This window comes from Macrosteles quadrilineatus, unplaced genomic scaffold (assembly GCF_028750875.1).
Source record: "Macrosteles quadrilineatus isolate MER2022 unplaced genomic scaffold, UCM_ALF_1.0 Scaffold_1__1_contigs__length_201487025, whole genome shotgun sequence".
NCBI classification, from domain to species: domain Eukaryota; kingdom Metazoa; phylum Arthropoda; class Insecta; order Hemiptera; family Cicadellidae; genus Macrosteles; species Macrosteles quadrilineatus.
Window position 1 is genome coordinate 123,178,200 of NW_026542594.1, and position 18,926 is coordinate 123,197,125.

The 18,926-nt window shown below is 33.9% G+C and overlaps 1 protein-coding gene across 1 annotated transcript in view; it reads right to left on the reverse strand.

Annotated features, from left to right (window-relative positions):
* Positions 1-18,926, reverse strand: part of LOC128984259 (DNA replication licensing factor Mcm5) — a 124,822-nt gene that overhangs the window by 86,445 nt on the left and 19,451 nt on the right. Inside the window, exons 4-6 of the mRNA XM_054403564.1 lie at positions 12,253-12,425; positions 11,267-11,422; positions 6,688-6,769 (exon numbers count right to left, since the gene is read on the reverse strand). Coding sequence (XP_054259539.1) covers positions 6,688-6,769; positions 11,267-11,422; positions 12,253-12,425 — 411 coding nt within the window. The remainder of the gene's footprint in view (positions 1-6,687; positions 6,770-11,266; positions 11,423-12,252; positions 12,426-18,926) is intronic.

An 18,926-nucleotide genomic window follows, 5' to 3' on the forward strand; every position in this document is an offset into this window, starting at 1 on the left:
ATGTTGGTGTTTAAAAAAAAAATGCTAGGCCTTACTTTTGAACATTAATACAAAGATTTGAATTTTTTTTCACATTTAAAAAAAAAAACCACTAACAGGGATTCCTGATATTTTATTATATTCTAAATCTCCTTTCTTTTCTGAACAAAAAAGGATGAATATGACTAGGTTATCAACAGAAAAAAACCTCTGCAAAATGGCCAAAATTGCCAGGGCACCTAGCAATTTAGCATTAAACAGGCCAGGGCAGTCCTAGGGTTAAAAAATGGGAATGTTGCCGGAAGTCAACAGTGCCGGAAGATCAAATAATTTATACCTGTGCCGCTAGGTCAAAAACTACAATGTTTGCAGTGTCTGTAGATCAAAAGTCCCAGTAAGTCAAATAATACAGTCCGAGCTAAAAACGTGGTCCATGTTAAAGCGATTGACACATTGGGAATTTGATCTAATGCAACAGCAGTTTTAATATAACGAAATACGGTAAAATATAAGTTCAGTTTTGCTGAGTCAACAGTGCCGGAAGATCAAAAGCAATTAAAAGTGAACGTCGATTCAGTGTAAAGTAGACGTCCTGCAACGCTTACTACAGCAACAAAACTCGCTTTTAGTTACTTCGTGTTTTGTCATAATTAATATAGAGCTAAAATTATCATATTTGGTACATAGCTTATCTATTAATGCTTCTTGCCAACTGTTTGGTCAACACTGTAAATAGGTATAGTTTATGTAATGAAAAGCCTTTCGTCAAAATTTGTGGCATAAAATACACGCAAGGACGATCTGAAATTTCTGGTTATTATATACGTTTGTAAAAGGAGATCCATTTAATTGTAGAACTATTTTATGAGTTATAATGTAGTCTACATATAAACTGTGTAAATGTATTACGCCTCGGAAGGGTTGAAACCTGTCCAAACTATCATATATATTATTAAAACGTAAATGGGGTTTTTTCACGATTCTGAATCAACCAGTCGATGTATTTTCATTAGTTTTGTGTTGAAAGAAAGACAATTTTGAGAACTAGGGAATTTCAAAGCCATAATTTAAAATTAATGTCCCAGTTTTTTTATAAATTAAGTTTTAGTTTTTAAAAAGTCTAGCGGCCGATGCTAACCTTCTCCAATAGTCAATGCTTCTAGCTAGGTATTTACTCAGGGGAGGAATAGAAGAGGCTACGATGACAGCTGAGGGCTTCTTATTAGCTGAGGGAACGCCATTACCGTAACAAAACTTTTGTTAGCCATCGGGCCTCGGTGGTCTAATGGATAGCGTGCCGGGCCGATATACTGTAGGTCCCGGGTTCGAATCCCGCTGGTAGCATTAACTTTTTGTCCAAGATTTTTTTTATTATCAGCAAGTTTGGTTGGTTTGGTTTGGTTATTACAGTTTAATTTTATAATTAAGTCATTATAAAATTTTAATTGAGCAATTTCTAGTTTTATTTAATAAACAGAATTATTTTTCCGACTACTAAACTCTTGTTATATTATTTCTTTATCAGCAAGTTTGGTTAGTTCGGTTAGGTTATAATAGTTTAATTTTATAATTAAAAAATAGTAAAATTGAATTTGAGGCATTTATAATTTTATTTTATGAGCAGAACTATTTTTGCGATTAGTAAACCTTCATTGCCAAAGTGCTCTCTACTACAGCGCTGTTCACGGAGGAATTTTGAACTAAATGCCTCATTCGTACCTCCCCTAAGTCAGACCCTTCTAGCTAGCTTTTAGTACAATATAATTTGCTTAACATAACAGCTGTAACATTCAGCATTTGTGACACAAATTCAGCATTTGGAAGAAAATTCAAATACATACTTATGGTTGACTTATTTATACTATGTGTAATGCTGACCATTGATATTGATACATTTAATTCTTCGGTACGAGGATGGCAGATTAATTAAATACACATAGTAAAATACAGTAGTAGGATGTTCAAATTATTTTTTAAAGTATTCTTTGTAATCATCGATTTGTTTTAGTCCAATATAATTTGTTTTAACTAACAGCTGGTTGAATGTGCTATGTATACTTATAAAAGGCAAAGCCCTCACTGTCACACTCACTCTCACTCACTCATCAGCAATAATTCTCCCACTTCCCATTTACCTAGGAGGCTGAAATTCGATATGATTCTTTATGACATTAAAGTATTTTGTTTGCACATTGTGTCGGATTATAGGTGTATTTGGTTACTTTTGTATTTTGCTTATTTGTTTAGTTATGTACCGCTTGTACTGGTACTTTGAACCGGTTTTTTATTAAGGAACTGATTGTCATAACCCTATTGATATTCATGTAAAAATGTATATATTAGTATGTGAGGAATCCGATTTTGACATTTTCAAACTTCCAATAATGCACCGTTTAGGCTGTAGACAGAGAAATGTGGACAAACTAAACAATTTATTTAAACAAATCTTTTTGTGTTGAAATTTTAATATAATAGTCTCAAACCCTACACCATATTATGCTGATTCATAATGGTTATTACAACTATGATCAATAATGTAGCCATAAGGTCAATAAAAATAAGTATGTTGAGCGCGACCATTTTTCCAGTATACTGTTTTTATTGAGGAATTGATTCCCAAACCCCATTGATCCGTATGTCAAAATGTATGTTTTAGTATGTGAGGAATCTGATTTTGGCATTTTCAAACTTTCGAAAATGTACCGTTTAGGCTGTAGGCGGAAAAATACGGACAAACTAAACTATATATTAACAAAACTTTTTTTGTGTTGAAATTTATAGACAATGAATGGTCTCAAACCCTCCGCCAAACAATTCTGATTAATAATAGTTATTACAACTATGATCGATAATGAAGCCATAAGGTCGATAAAAATTAGTATGTTGAGCGTGACTATTTTTACAAAATACTGTTTTTATCAAGGAATTCATTCCCAAACCTCATTGATCCGTATGTCAAAATGTATGTTTTAGTAGGCCTATGTGAGGAATCCGATTTTTTTTTAATTTCGAAAATGTACCGTTTAGGCTGTAAACGGAAAAATGCGGACAAACTAAACTATTTATTAACGAAAATTTTTTTGTCTTGAAATTTAAAGACAATGGTCTCAAACTCTACACCGAATAATGCTAATTCATAATGGTTATTATATCTATGATCGATAATGTAGCCATGTTGCTTTGAAATGGCGACCATACAAATGTATGCATTTTAAGCCAAGTATGAATGGAGATGAGTGTGGGATGAGTGGAGCGATCTTGTTGTCCTGTTTGTGACTAAGGCCGACATAATCCTTAGACACAGCTGTTAATTAATAGTGCATACAGTCAATTAATAGCAGCAGAGGTCAAGTTTGGTATCAAATTAAAGGTTTTATTCATAAAAATACATTGCTGCAAACCCAAACTCAAACGATGATGATGATAATAACGTTAATGATGTCGCTAAAACGTATCGTTTGAAATTTAACAGCTGAAAATAAGTGAAATAGAAAAGGTTTTGGTTAAATCCATCAAATTGTAAGTGGACACTAGTAAGTACTAGTGCACTTGTTGCTACCTCCTCCCTTCGGTTTCATGTATTCCTCTCAATCAGTTCAAACCTAGGAGGATTAAACATTAATGTTAAATCCTCCTAGATTCAAACCTGAAACACCCAGATAGAAACTCGCCTGTCGTTATTTTACCATCGCCTTTTTTTTAAATATATTTTTCAAAAAAGAAAGATTATATTGATTTACTTTGGATTTTAAAAATGTTAACGTTTTATTTTGTTTAAGATTTATGGTGATACGTAAATATTGTGGTGTAGTAAAGTATATTATATTGTAGTTAAGTGTTAAATTTTGAAATTTTAGGGTGAATCGAGATGAATATTTTTTTATAACATGGGTCTCTCCTACCTTAACATACATACCAAGTTTCATAAACATCGGTTGGAAAAGTGCAGAGATAAATATTTGTATGTAAAAAATACAAAATGGTGGATAACTGGTTAACGAAATGATTTTGGAAAAAATGTTATCCTTGATTTTCTGTTTATTTTGACCCAAGGAATTACTAGGTAAAGTATCTCCCCGCTTATTTTTAACACCCTGTTTATGATGTATTCTTATAAGTGAAAAATGTAAGCTGGTAATACAGAAAGATGTTTTATAAATAATAACCCAAAAACAAAAAAAAATCTCGCATGCTAACTTTTTCATGTTAGAAATCATGATTTACAACTATTTCACCATACATATCAATTTTTATTAATTAGATTGGTAAATAGTTTAAAGTTCCAACAAAATAGTCATCGAGTAGGACTAACCAAGAAGCTCTGTGCCAATTTTCAAAATTTTAGCACAACTTTAAGTGCATCAAAACACGAAATTATTGAAGTCATGCGTCGAGAGGACTATCGTTGTTTTTAACAGATTATACTTTTGACCTTCCGGCACTGTTGACTCAGCAAAACTGAACTTATATTTTATCTTATTTCGTTATATTAAAACTGCTGTTGCATTAGGTCAAATTCCCAATAAGTCAATTGCTTTAAAATAGACTACGTTTTTAGCACGGACTGTATTATTTGACTTACTGGGATTTTTGATCTACAGACACTGCAAACATTGTAGTTTTTGACCTAGCGGCACAGGTATAAATTATTTGGCCTTCCGGGACTGTTGACTTTCTGCGCAACGCGTCCTTAAAAAATAACTAGGCCCACCAACAAATCTAAATTATATACAGCCGCTTGTGTAACTGACTCACTGGGGGATACAAATTCTAGACCACTTCTAGAAGTGCTAGGGAGTTGAAATTTGGCACGATTGTCAGTCTTGGTACCAAAACCCCGGGAAAATTCTCAAAAGTTGCATTTTTTTATTTTAACCCCCCCTTATTTAAGAATTTCCCCCCCAATGTTATTCTTATGGGAAATAACATTGAAAATTGCCGACTTTGGTATGCTCATCTGAACAACTTAGAAACGTGCTAGAGACTTCAAATTTGCGTAGTATTGTAGTAAGACATCTTACATTACCGGTGGAATATGCAAAAGTCCCATTTTCAAATTTTAACCCACCCAAAAACCCAAAATGGCGGACCTCTGAAAACGAAAAAAACACGTTTTTTTCAACCGGATGTAGCTCGAAAACGGTAAGAGATAGAAAAGATTTGAAAGTACATCCAGGAACAGGAATTAAATTTTATACAAAACCCTGAAGGGCGTTTTCCAAAAATCGCACTCCTTCAGCTTCAAAAAACGTCCTACTTTCAAAATTTGGTAAATTTTTATTACATTTTTACCGGTTTTCGCCATGTTTTCATACTTAAATAATTTTTTTTTTCAAAAATTATTATTGCTTTGTATTCTCCTTACATTACTTTAAATTTTACTCATTATATGTTTTTTGGTAACTTTACTCCTTGACCCCCAAAACTTAATTTTAATCTCAAAATTTGAAGGTTTTTTGCCACTTTTACAAGCCCCATCTTATTCTTATGGAGAATAACATTGAAAGTGGTCGACTTTGGTGTGCTCATCTGAACCGTTTAGAAACGTGCTAGAGACTTGAAACTTGGTATTATTGTTGTAGGGGATCTTATATTAACGGTGAAATTTGCAAAAGTTCCATTTTCAAATTTTAACCCCGCCAAAAATCCAAAATGGCGGACCTCTGAAAACGATAAAACACGTTTTTTTCAAACGGATTTAGCTCGAAAACAGTAAGAGCTAGAAAAGATTTAAAATAATATCCAGGAACAGGAATTAAATTTTCTACAAAACCCTTATAGGTGTTTTCCGAAAATCGCACTCTTTCGGGTTCAAAAAACTCCCTACTTTCAAAATTTGGTAAATTTCTTTCAACTTTTTACCGGTTTTCGCTATTTTTTCATACTTAAATCATTCCTTTTTGCAAATATTATTATTGCTTTGTATTCTCCTTACTTTAGTTTAAATTTTACACTGTACGTGTTTTTTCGTAACTTTACTCCTTAACCCCCAAAACTTAGGTTTAATGTCAACATTTGAAAGTTTTTACGAGCCCCATGTTATTCTTATGGAGAAAACATTTACCCCATAAAAACCACCATAATTCCCCGTTCCCATGGTCCGTTCATGCTATAGATTTACTCTGGTTTACTTAAGGTTTTATCCCCCTATCGTATTTACAACCCCCCCCCCCCAAATTTTAAATCCCCCCAATGTTATTCTTACAGGTGCATAAGTCTAAATCACGTTTACACATTTCTAGATTAACTGGATATCTGAAATTTTGCATGATTGTAGATCTTGCGCCCTTTCCGAAAAAAGACATTTTACAAATATAACTCCCTCCCCCACGAAATATAGAATCCCCCCCAATGTTATTCCCACAGGTGCATCGGTCTAAATCAATTTTACCCACTTCTAGAATAGCTAAAGATCTGAAATTTGGCTCAATTGCAGGTCTTGCGCTATGGCCCATTCCTATTTACCCCCTACCAAAAAAGGGGGCCTGGGGGCGGAGCCCCCAGCGAGCCAAAGGCGAGTATGTATATATATAGCCTAGCCTGGATATATTTTAGCCTAAATAGTTTAACACAAATTGATTGAATAGTTTTTTTTAGTTCAGTATAATAGACCAATTTTCTGTACTGCCACATATGGCTTCTATCAAACTCATCAGCGTGTAATCTATTTCTTAAAACATTCACTTGTGAAAAAGAAAGTAATTTTACCTTTGCTTTTGAAACTTTTTTGATGGAAAATACTCCAAGAATAACAACACGATTTCCAGGAACAACTCTTTCACATAAGTATCTGAAAAGAAAACCACTCATCAAGCATAAGTAGAGTGAGTGAAGGATGGATTATTTAATAGCTTTTATATGATCGACCAATTACTATAAAAACGTTCGGTTTATTTTAAGTAGGTGATTTAAAATGTATTTAAACTAAACCTATCATTAAATATTAAAAATACATATTACTTCTATCTATACAGTAGAACCTCTTTAATCCGAACTAATTGGGACCAGGGGTAGTTCGGACTATTGAATAGTTCGGATTACAGAACAAATTGTTGGTTTTACATGACTAGCTAAAACGTGGCTAAAATGTAGTGATGGACAAGACACGAAACTTCAAGATTCTAGATTTTTTTGAGATTTTTTTATCTTGAAGCTTCGGGCGGGATTGAAGTACTAACGGGATACTTTCAAGATGAGAAAAAAATTAAAAATAACATAAAAAAATAAATTTTGAATTAAAAAAAATTTAATTTAGCCTAAAAATTAAAAAAAAACTTGACGGAGGCGACAGGCGTTTATATTTAATTATTTATTCTTTACATGGAAACATTCCTTCAATTGTTTGATAATTTTTTTTACAGCAAATGATTAAAAGTTTTGTTAGTGTCTAGGCAGTGTGAGACATGTTTTACAACTGTAAACATAGCGAAAATAAGTCACTCCAAAAATAACACAAGACTTAAAAATTGTTACTTGATACTTAACTAGTAATACTGTTGTTTTTTATATTTTTCCAAGTTGAACTACAGTATATACTAACTGATATCTCCATGTTTCCTATGTCGAAGAGTTATTTTTAATAAGTTAGGCCTTATTAATATTATTTTTATATATTGATGTTTTTATTAATGTTTTTTAATAAAAGATTTTAAATATTTTTTATATTTTTGTTGTTTTTAAAACTTGTAAATATTTCTGAACTTAAAAGTAGATATTAATTTTTTTATCACTTTTCATTCAATCTCGTACCAAAAAAAATCTCGTCCCGCCGGAATTTAAAAAAATCTCGTCTCGTCTCGAAGTGAAAAATCTAGTCTCGTCCATCACTACTAAAATGGATTGTAATTGTTACGGGAAAAGTGAAAAATGCTTTATGAAGTATAATACATTGTTTATTCAATACAGTAGTAAACATAACGAATAAACAGTTCTGTACATTACAGTAGAAACAATTATGGTGGGTATATCAATAATTACAGTAAAGATTAAAGTAATTACAATAAAGAACTACTGTACTGTGAATAGAGGCGTTCGGATTACAGGGGTCCAGATTAAAGAGGTTCTACTGAATATCTTTGTTGAATCTGCCATTATTTTGTTTTATTGTCATACAGTGTTTGTTTATATTTTAGGCTAATTAAAATATCAAGTTTACAAATTTACATAAATAGTATATAAGTAACAAAGTTATTGATTTGATAGAAAATATTTTGTTACCTTACAATATCCTTGGATGTCCGGTCAAACTAACTGTTTCGTAACAACTGCCACATCTTTAAGGTTTATCCTCTTCTACAATTTGTCTACACATTTAAAATTGAACACAAAACACACATTGACAAAGATAGTGCGACTAGTAGCAGATAATGTATTAGTAGTCGCCACCGGCCCGACCAAACAAATGCATGAAACGTGACGTTGATTGTATGAATGTACAGTATTTTTTGTTAAATGTGTCTATGTCAACTGGAGTTGTGTATTCAATTTTAAATGAAGGGGTGAGTCGATGAAGGGGGTAAGTAACATTTTGTTACTTTTGAGATAAATGGACCTAAAGTTTACAGGTCCACAACACAATGTAAAAAAACACCTGACTTTTTAATTTTTAAAATTTTTTTCATTCTTAAAACGCTATTAGGAAGGGCAGAGAAGTAAAATTTTTTTCAAAATACTTAATAAAAATTTAAATGTTCCTTATTAATAAAATTTTAACTTTTCTATTACTTACCTCCTTTATCCACTTAAAAAAAATTGTTTCGTAGTGGAAGAAGGGGTTAAGTGATGTAAGTGATTAAAATAAATTATTTTTGGTAAAAAAATTCTTTATTTCAACATGTTACCATAAAAAGTACATTTAAATAAGGTTGTTGCACAAAAATAAACTTAAATTGTAACAAGTCAACTTACTTAAAGTTTTTATCATAGACTTTATGTGCTGACTTGTAATTTTGCCCAACAAATAGTAACTAAAAGCCAGTTATGCTAAAGAAATACCAAAATATTAAAAATACCAAATATTTTTTAAATGTGCAAGTAATAACTGTCTTTTATTAGATGCTTATCAGTCTTATCTCTGCAATTTTTCTAAGAAATATTTCTTTTTCATGTACAATCTTTTACTTCTTGGAAGCAGTTACCTATAAAGAATAGCTAACAACTCGTTGTACTAAGTGGGTCCAATACGGTCACGGTCCGATACATTTTTAAAACACACTAAAATGCAAATAGGTAATGTTCAAGGTAATTTTCATTGTCAGTTGTTTTGGATATGATGTTAGCTGCAGTACGTACGCTACTATTGCCTAACAATAAGGGGGTAAGTGCAGGGGACAAGTGCGCAGAGTTATGGATGAAGGGTGTAAGTGAAACTTTACGTGGATGAAGGGGGCAAGTGAAGCACACAGAGAGTATGGATGAAGGGTGTAAGTGAAACTTAAAAGTGGATGAAGGGGGCAAGTGAACCACTTACCACCTTTATACACTCCATTTGGGTGCATTTCCTGTACTTAACCCCTAAGTAAAAAAAAATAACTCACCTGTTTTTATACTTAGGACTATGGGAGTCAGTGTACTAAATGAGCATCACTTACACACTTCATCCATGCATCTAACTCAATTTTTACAAAATTGTTACTTGCCCCCTTCATCCACTCAACCCTTCAAATGTTATGTATGACAATTTGTAGAAGATGATAAACCTAAAGATGTTGCAGTCGCCACAAAAAATGTAGTTTGACCAGACATTTAAAATTATACTGTAAGGCAACAAAGTACTTTCTATCAACCACAATTCCTCCGAACAATTTGTTAGGTACTCCAACTCATTAACAAGCCTCATTAACTAAGCTATTGAATAGTGGCCCTGACATTAGCATAACATAAAATCTACACAGGAGGGATTAACAGGTAGGCAGAAATAGTAAGTGTATATTTTCAATTTTCACATAACACAAAGAAAACCAAAATAAATACTTTACTGGTAATACATTTACTAACTGGAATGATACTAACAAAATGAAAATGTTTTTTATTTTTAGGGATGGACGGGTCCCGAAATTTCGGGAAATTCTCGGGAAAAAAATATTCTCGATTTTCGAGACGGGATTACATTTGATTCGGGATTTTTTCGGGACGGGATTTGGTCTGATTGTCGGCGATTTTGCCGCTTTGCGAGTGAGATAACGCCGCTATTGCGAGAGATGTTCCGCGAACGCAGGAGGCGAAGTCATTTCGACGATCGTGCCGTGACCATGGAGCCATACCGACGATCGTGCCGCGACCGCGAGTCATACCGACGATCACCCCGTGACCGCGGAGTCAAAACGATGATCGCGCCGTAATCGTGCCGTGACCGCAGAGTCATACCGAGGATCACCCCGTGACCGCGGAGTCAAAACGATGATCGCGCCGTGACCGCAGAGTCATACCGACGATCGTGGCGTGACCGCAGAGTCATACCGACGATCATGCCGTGATCGCGAGTCATACCGACGATTACCCCGTGACCGCGGAGTCATACCAACGATCGTGCCATGATTGCGAGTCATACCGATGACCGTGGCGTGACCGCGGAGTCATACCGACGATCATGCCGTGATCGCGAGTCATACCGACAATCGCACCATGACCGCGAGTCATTCCAACGATCACCCCGTGACCGCGAATCATACCGACAATTACCCCGTGACCGCGGATTCATACCGACGATCACGCCGTTACCGTGAATCATACCGACGATCATGCTGTGACCACGAGTCATACCGACGATCACCCCGTGACCACGATCATTTTGACGATCGCACCGTGACCCCGAGTCACAAGTTTCTATAGGTACCTGTAGATTGTTGTAACCAAACATTTTTTTAGTTTTTAAAGATCAGTGCCACAAACGGTAAAAATTGATTTTGTTTGTCTTTTTTTGGTAACTGCAGTACTCAATACTTTCTTTTTATGGACAGGAAAAAATCCCGTCCAATCTCGTCCCGTCCCGTCCCGAACTAAAAATTCAATCCCGTCCATCCCTATTTATTTTAGTTGGTTTTGACTATACACGCAATAACTAGTGAAGGAGTAAAGTCATTAAGTGAATTTGTATTTTGCAAAGTTATTAATGTTTGAGATTACTTGAACCAAAACATAATTTCCACATCAACATAAGGAGCAATTTCATTTGGGCTCATGTGCTATATCTTGGTAAATTTAAGCTGATAGGTAAATGCCAAAATTAAGCATGACTGAGACAGCAAAAGGCTTCCATGGCTGGCCCTTTGGATTGAAATATACATACCGGTCTGCATACAGTTGTAGATGCCGGGGCATTTCTCCTTGAGGGATCGAATCGTTAAGCTCTTGAAGTTTCAAAACTTGAAAATCAACACAAGTGCATTTGTCTGGCATAATGAAGTATGGATCCAAAGGACACTTGGGTCTTCCAGCCTGCTCACTGAACATTAAAAGAAATTACTTTTTTAAGTATACAATCTTGTCATATATTTTACAGCATCAGGATACCATTGTTATGTATTGGGGATTAATAACGGATATAGTAAATTATCATATACCGGTGTCGGTAAAACTAGGTAGACAAAACCAAATCAAGGTTAAACCAAACAAAAAAGATAATATAATCTTATTATTTGTTATAAATTGAAAACTTTTTAACCCCTCACAGACACATTGACAGTAGTGTCATCAGAATTTAACCAGTTTTTTAACAAGGACTAGGCCTTATAATATTATTTTAGTATTCTTTTATACCAATTAAGCTACTTGCAGATGGAAAGCATTTATTTTAACTTTTAAGTTTGAATTGTTAATCAAACATCCATTAATAGTCCAACTTCAGGTTTGGCCTCTTATACGATCTGTCACATTTAAAACTAATCACAAAACACTTGTTGACTAAGAAACATTTAACACAAAGACTGAACATTTGTTCAAAGTAAATTTACAGTCTCAGTGTTATAAGTGTCTATGTCAATGTATATTTTATTTTAAATGTGATGAATCGGAGATGAGGCCTACCTTGAAGATTTGGCAGTCGCAATGACATATGAATGGATGCAATGAAACATGTCATTTAGCCAGACATCTAAGGATATTTATTGTAAGGTAATGAAATGCTTTATATTATTAACTTTAACTCATCCTTCACTCATATTTGGGTTAAAATACGCATCTAAGTGGCGTCCCCATCTTAATGATTGATAACTGATAATTGATAATTGATATTTAAATTTTGATATTGCTATACATTAACATGAGTTGACTTACGTGTTGCATTTTCTTGGTAGTATATATCCCTCCAGACCTGGTCTAACAGGCAGATTGGGAATAACATTTCGACAAGAACGACACTGTATAGCAATCTGTGTGGCTTTTGCTCGTATACCTGAAGAAGAGACGATGATTCCAGGAATCTTAACCAGCCGAGAAACCTGTTCAGACTTCAGAAACAAAAACTAGATTAGTAAAATAACAGATATGTATACAGGCCCGGACTGGCTAGGTCCGCGATCGCGGAGGGCCCCCGGCTCAAGGGGGCTCAAGGGGGGGGGGGCAAGTTATCATAAGTTCTTAGTAACGTTTGGTTTACATTTTCCAAACTAGAGAACCGTGACCAACAACTGTTTGTTCTTGCTGTTTATTAGCTTACAACCTTCTGTATTGTAAGTTGAGTTACGGGAAGTGTAATACATATCGTCTGCGCAGTGACTTGTGTGGTTACCACTTAGCAGACAACGGCAAAGTGATGCTCTATCCCTCTGTCATATCAGCTGATTACTAGGGGTGGGCGAGTAGTGATTTTTCAATTCGAATCGAGTCGAGTGGTTGCACGTTAAGTAGGCCTAGGCCGAGGGTTTAAGCTGCGGTAACTTAGTACTTTTAGCATCTTGCCACTCACAAACTAATCAAACAAATGTTGTAAGGGTCTATTGCATTCACTCCAAGATCATTCACTCCTAAAAGTATTTTTACAATTTATTTGCCTGTTTGTTCACTCCAATGTTCATTCGATCCAAAGGGTACAGTCAGCTCCAGAAGTAGACGGGCCTGTGGAAAATACAAATTTTAAAGTGTACTGTACATTGGATCGAATGCACATTGGAGTGAACGAGCAGTATTATTGAAATATGCAATCATAGTAAACTGTTGCATTCACTCCAAGATCGTTCGCTCCAAAAGTGATGGGTGTTGCGTTCCCCAATCTGCAGGCTCGCGGCGCATTTACTGTCTGATAGTGGAACCAGACTGACGTATAAAAAAATGAAACGAATCTTGACCGAAGAAAAAATCATCAGTACCGTTCAAAGGAGATATAATCATATTCCAATCCAAAGGATACCGATGATTTAATCTGAACCACCATTTGAATTTAAGTGACTTACCGTAGTACGAACGGGTAAGACTTACTCATGATGAGACCTGGACCCGTTGATCAGTTGTAAACATCGTAAAAAGATAAAGACCCTCCTATTATACATATACAGGGTGATTGGTACTCAGTGTGACAAAATATTTTTGGTGTAAGTACAAAGTAAATGCAGTGTGATGATGCATATAACAGGTTTCAAGTCTAAAAATTAACTTCCCAAAGAATTATTTTATGTTTTTAAAAAATAACTATGTTTTTAATCTTAATACAGCGATTTTTCAATTACCTGTATATGGATTTGAGTAGATAATGTCATTTTCGTGTTCTTCATTAAATTTTGAATAAGAATAATAGAAAATGAAGGAGGGTCAGTTGTAAAAACTCCATGGTAAATAGATTAAAAGATAAAAATTAAGATATTTGATAAAATTTTAAAAAACAATGGTCTATTGCATTTTTCACACTCTGTATACAAGAAAGTGTCGGAATATGTTAAAAACTGCGCCATTTTATAAGCTTTCCAACCATATGCTACACTATTGAGGTTTAAATATTTTTTTGTTTGTTTTAGTGGTTTGAATACCAGAAAACAGGGAACGTTTTTACTGTTCAAGCTGAAACAAAAATACAATTTTTGCTTAATACATGCCGACTTTCTATGTTTTAAATGTTGGAGACACCATGCTTTGTAGTCTTCAAACCACTAGCGTACATAAGCAGACATAAAGCTCAATGGTGTAGCATATGGTTTGAAAGCTTATAAAATGGCGCAGTTTTTAACATATTCCGACACTTTCTTGTATACAGGGTGTGAACAAATGCAATCGTCCAATGTTTTTTTTTTAGTTTTTATCAAACAATTTTTTCTTTGAATCTATTTACAATAGTGTTTTTACAGCTGATCCCCGTCATTTTCTATCATTCTTATTCAAAATGTCCCGAAAATGACATTATCTACTCTAATCCATTTACAGGTAATTGAGAAATAGCTGTATTAAGTTTAAAAACATAGTTATTTTTTAAAAACATAAAATAATTCTTTGGGAAGTTAATTTTTAGACTTGACACCTGTTATATGCATCATCACACTGCATTTACTTTGTACTTACACCAAAAATATTTTGTCACACTGAGTACCAATCACCCTGTATATGTATAATAGGAGGGTCTTTATCTTTTTACGATGTTTACAACTGATCAACTTTCTTTACAAGTACCTAAAGCTGACGATGGTGTTTTAACGCCAACTTTTGTCCAAATTTGACACAGTTTAGTTTTAGATTAAAGGCCTGGGTGTAAACTTGAACTTGGTTTTTGTTCTAGAGCTCAGAAGTCAAAATTTTGAACATAGATGTAATATGATCTTAACCCATATTTTTTATTCAATTATTTTCTCTTTGAATTTAGTTCGATTATAAAAGTATTGACATTTTTAAAATTCGAAATCACAATGATCATGCTCTTATATTATACACCATAGCCTTGGACATAGTTGACGTTGAACCTAGTGTTATTGTTTGGAGGAAATTATCAGAGGTGCAGATAAGAAACAGACAGAACGAATCTGTTGGTTAATAGATTAGAGGATTCACGTCCCTATGCCACGAACTGAGTAGAAGCTGTAAATGTTGTTAGAAAGAAATACAGATGGTTCGTACAGGTTCACTTACCAAAAATATGTACCTATACCAATGCTGATGAAAAGTTTTTTCGTGATTGGTTTCGTTAACATGATAATGGAACCCTAACCAGTGGCAACAGAGTCCTACGTAGTGTCGGCCCGTCCTACGTACGGGAATCGAGTAGTCCATTAAAAATGTAAATATTTATATCAATATTTCTATACCTAATTCAAGCATAGTTTAAGCAGCTCAAAATGTATTGTAAAGAAAAAGCTGATAAGATAAATTAAAAAATCTAATCATTGTATTTTCCCAACCTTTCCTAAAAAATTTGTGTAGCAAAATAAATTTTCATTAGCTTTTTTTAAAGCTCGTGAGTGTCGATTCGTATAGCAATGGTTATAGAATCTTACCTATTTCCTATAATCAATGACAAAACCACAATGACATTCCCTACTTCTCAAAATTATATTTATTTCAACACAAAAATCGTGAAATTCCGTCAAGTAATTCATTCAGAATCGTGAAATAAAAAAACCCTGTCATGTTTTAATATATGACGAGGTGTTAGCCCGTCTTACTTACGGTAATCGAGTAGTCAGTTAAAACTGCGTATAATTCAGAACAGCTAGTTTACACGTAAAGACCAGATGATGATGATTTCATTTAAATGTAATTTAATATTTTTATTTAATAACCTATATGATGAAGAAAACGTCCAATAATTGAAGATTCCCACAAAAAATGAACAATGATATGAGCCAAAGTGCAACTATTTTTGTAGGAAACATGGACTTAACTTTGTGATGATTGCAAAGAATGTTATTGCATGTTATAAAATGTTATTGCATATTATAGAAGAATTACTTTCGCCTATTGGGTCTGATGATGATTGGAGTGTCCAATCGAAATCTATCCCCGCTTACCATCCTTTTTGTATATTAACCTCCTTGTGAGTAACATTTAAGCGTAAATATATGTTTTAAGTGTTATAAGACGTTTCTTTTATTTACTTCCCGTAAATTTAATAACACGAACAATGCTGATCAAGAAGTTATTTCTACTATATTCAATAGCATTAACAAGTTATAAGGTTTAACAACAGTAAATCTAAAGTATTACTTCAGTAAAGAATTACTTCACTAGTAATTCTTTTTGCACTAATAACAACGGCTTATTTGAACCAAGCACCAACACAAAGCTGTGTTAACTTTACTTTTTTATGTTTGGGTGCAGTGGTAGAATATTATGTTAGATGTGCTATACCAAGGCGTATGAAAGAAGGTGTGTGCATAGTGACATCAGTGCGAGTAAAACGTGTTTTATTTTACCAAATCATATGTTAGCAAATCATAATTTTCCAAAGACTTTCGAATGACAATCATTACGAATTAGCATTGAATATTTAATTATAGCCTTAGCAGAAAATAAATACAAATAAATTGACTAAAACAAGATATGTGTTACAATTTTGTTTACACAAAGTTTATATTTAAACTCCAAAATGGGAACTATTTTTTCACTGCCCCAGTACCAATCTTGCAGAGATTACTTCAAGAAGTATAACTTTTGTTAAGAAGTATAAACTAATAAACAGTTTAACTTTCCCCAGTTTATATAATATCCTTCAAACGCTAACTTTTGGCTGATTGAAGGGGTAGGGGATGCGCGTACCATATTTTATAAGCCTTGGGTCCCGGGTCCAGGTCTTACCATGAGTAAGTCTTACCCGTTCGTACTACGGTAATAGCTTATTCCCTATATGGAGAATTCGCTAAAAGGCCAAAAACCTCTTAAAAACAAAAAATATATATAGCCGTGTGTGATCGTTTCTTGCGATTGTGGCAATGCCATAATAATTGCAGTCACGTCATTCGCGTCTTACACAATTGCGGCAACATCCGCGATAATCTCCTGCGATTATCTCAGCATCTATAGGCCTATTTGTGATTGTGGCCATATCTCTGATCATATCTCAATCGTGGCGAGATTCGTGATGACTTCCGTATCGCGGCAACAGCCGTGATGATTTCTTGTGATTGCGGTGACGTCCTATATTCGCGATGGTTTGCTGCGGTCGCGATTTCCCACTTCGCAAAACAAGAGAGGCCATTCGGTAAGCGTCTAGTAAATTTGTGAAGTTATTAAGAAAAACCATAGTCCGAGGGGTTCCCCTACGGGTTTAGTAGTTTAGTGCTTGGGTTTAGTGTAAGTCATTAAAGTGTTATAAAATCTCTACAACTTAAGCTATATGTCATTTTGTGCTGTTTTTGTTAAATATATGTAAATACAATCATGTTAATTTATTTGTACCTTAACTATTTATTTTCCACTAAGGCTAAATGAGAGATTTTCAGTTATATAAAACATAAGTAGGAGCTGCAAAAAAGGTTGGTATTATATTTAAAACTATTTGTATGTGGTCACCTAAAAATATATTGCCTGTTAAGGCAGCCACAGTTACAATATTTACTGCTTTACTGTTTTTCGATTAAAAGGTACTCACTATCAAAATGCTATATACTAATGCTACCACCATTGAATATACTGTATAACACTACGACTATATTCAATATTGAATACAACACTATATTGGATATAAAATGCTAAATAGTGTTATATATTCAATGCTAATTCGTAATGATTATCGTTCGAAAGTCTTTGGAAAATTATGATTTGGTAAAATAAAACACGTTTTACTCGCACTGACGTCACTATGCACACACCTTCTTTCATACACCTTGGTGCTATACTATATTAAAAGAACCAAATTTACTTAAACCGTGTCCTCTCCCATTGCTAACGCAAAGCCTGAGTATAACTGCAATTACCATTTTATACGCCAACTCCGTACGAAGACGGGTACGAGGGTGGTACAAAATATTTTTCATCATTTAGTGATTTTACAACGTTAACTAATATTTCCGTCATATCGTAGTTGGAAAACGGCGATTGCTGGAAAGCTTCGCACGTAAACTAGCCAGACCTAGTAGTGGTCACGAAGACGATTATTGGACAAACTAAAAAAAAGAATCTAAAAACTCTTAAAATGTATCTAAAAACGTATTGAATTATTAACATTGAACACTATTTTCTATTAGCATATGTAATAATGGTTACAAACACAACACCTCCATACCTTAATCTTTTATACGAAAGTCAAAGTCACTACTGTTAGTGATTACGAATTGTTGTTGTAAATAAAAGGTATACAATGCTAAGCTCTCCATTGAAAAGGTAAATGCCAATATAAATTATCGCGTTGTCAAAACTTTAACTTTATTGAACTAGTTATTATTATTCTGTGTATAGTCAATGGTATTAATAATTTATGTGTATGTAAATTGTATTGCAGACGTTTTCCAATATGCCCGTAGAGTGGGTCTTAAGTTATCGCCAATTAATGTTAATTTTGCATAAAATATAGAAGGCCTACGGTATGTCTAATTAGGTTTTATACAAGTAGGGACTTTAATAACTATATCAAAGTATTATTTTTGTAAAGACATAAAAGTTAAGGTCAACAAGTGGTCAAAAAGATTCATACTGAACTATCACGACAATATACAAGCGCCACAAGCCTGCAGATTGGGGAACGCAACACCCATCACTTTTGGAGCGAACGATCTTGGAGTGAATGCAACAGTTCAAGATTATTACATATTTAAATTATACTGATCGTTCTCTCCAATGTGCATTCGATCCAATGTACAGTAAAATTCAAAATTAATATTTTCTACTGGTTAGTCTACTTCTAGAGTTGACTGTACCCGTTGGATTGAATCAACATTGGAGCGAACGAACAGGCAAATAATTTATCAAATCAATTTTTGGAGTGAATGAAACATCTTGATATTAGCCTACTGGAATTTTTTGTTTTAAATGCTTAAGTTATTGAATAATATTTTTTCTACAGTTATCTTAGTTGTCTGAGAGTTTTCAGCATTTTG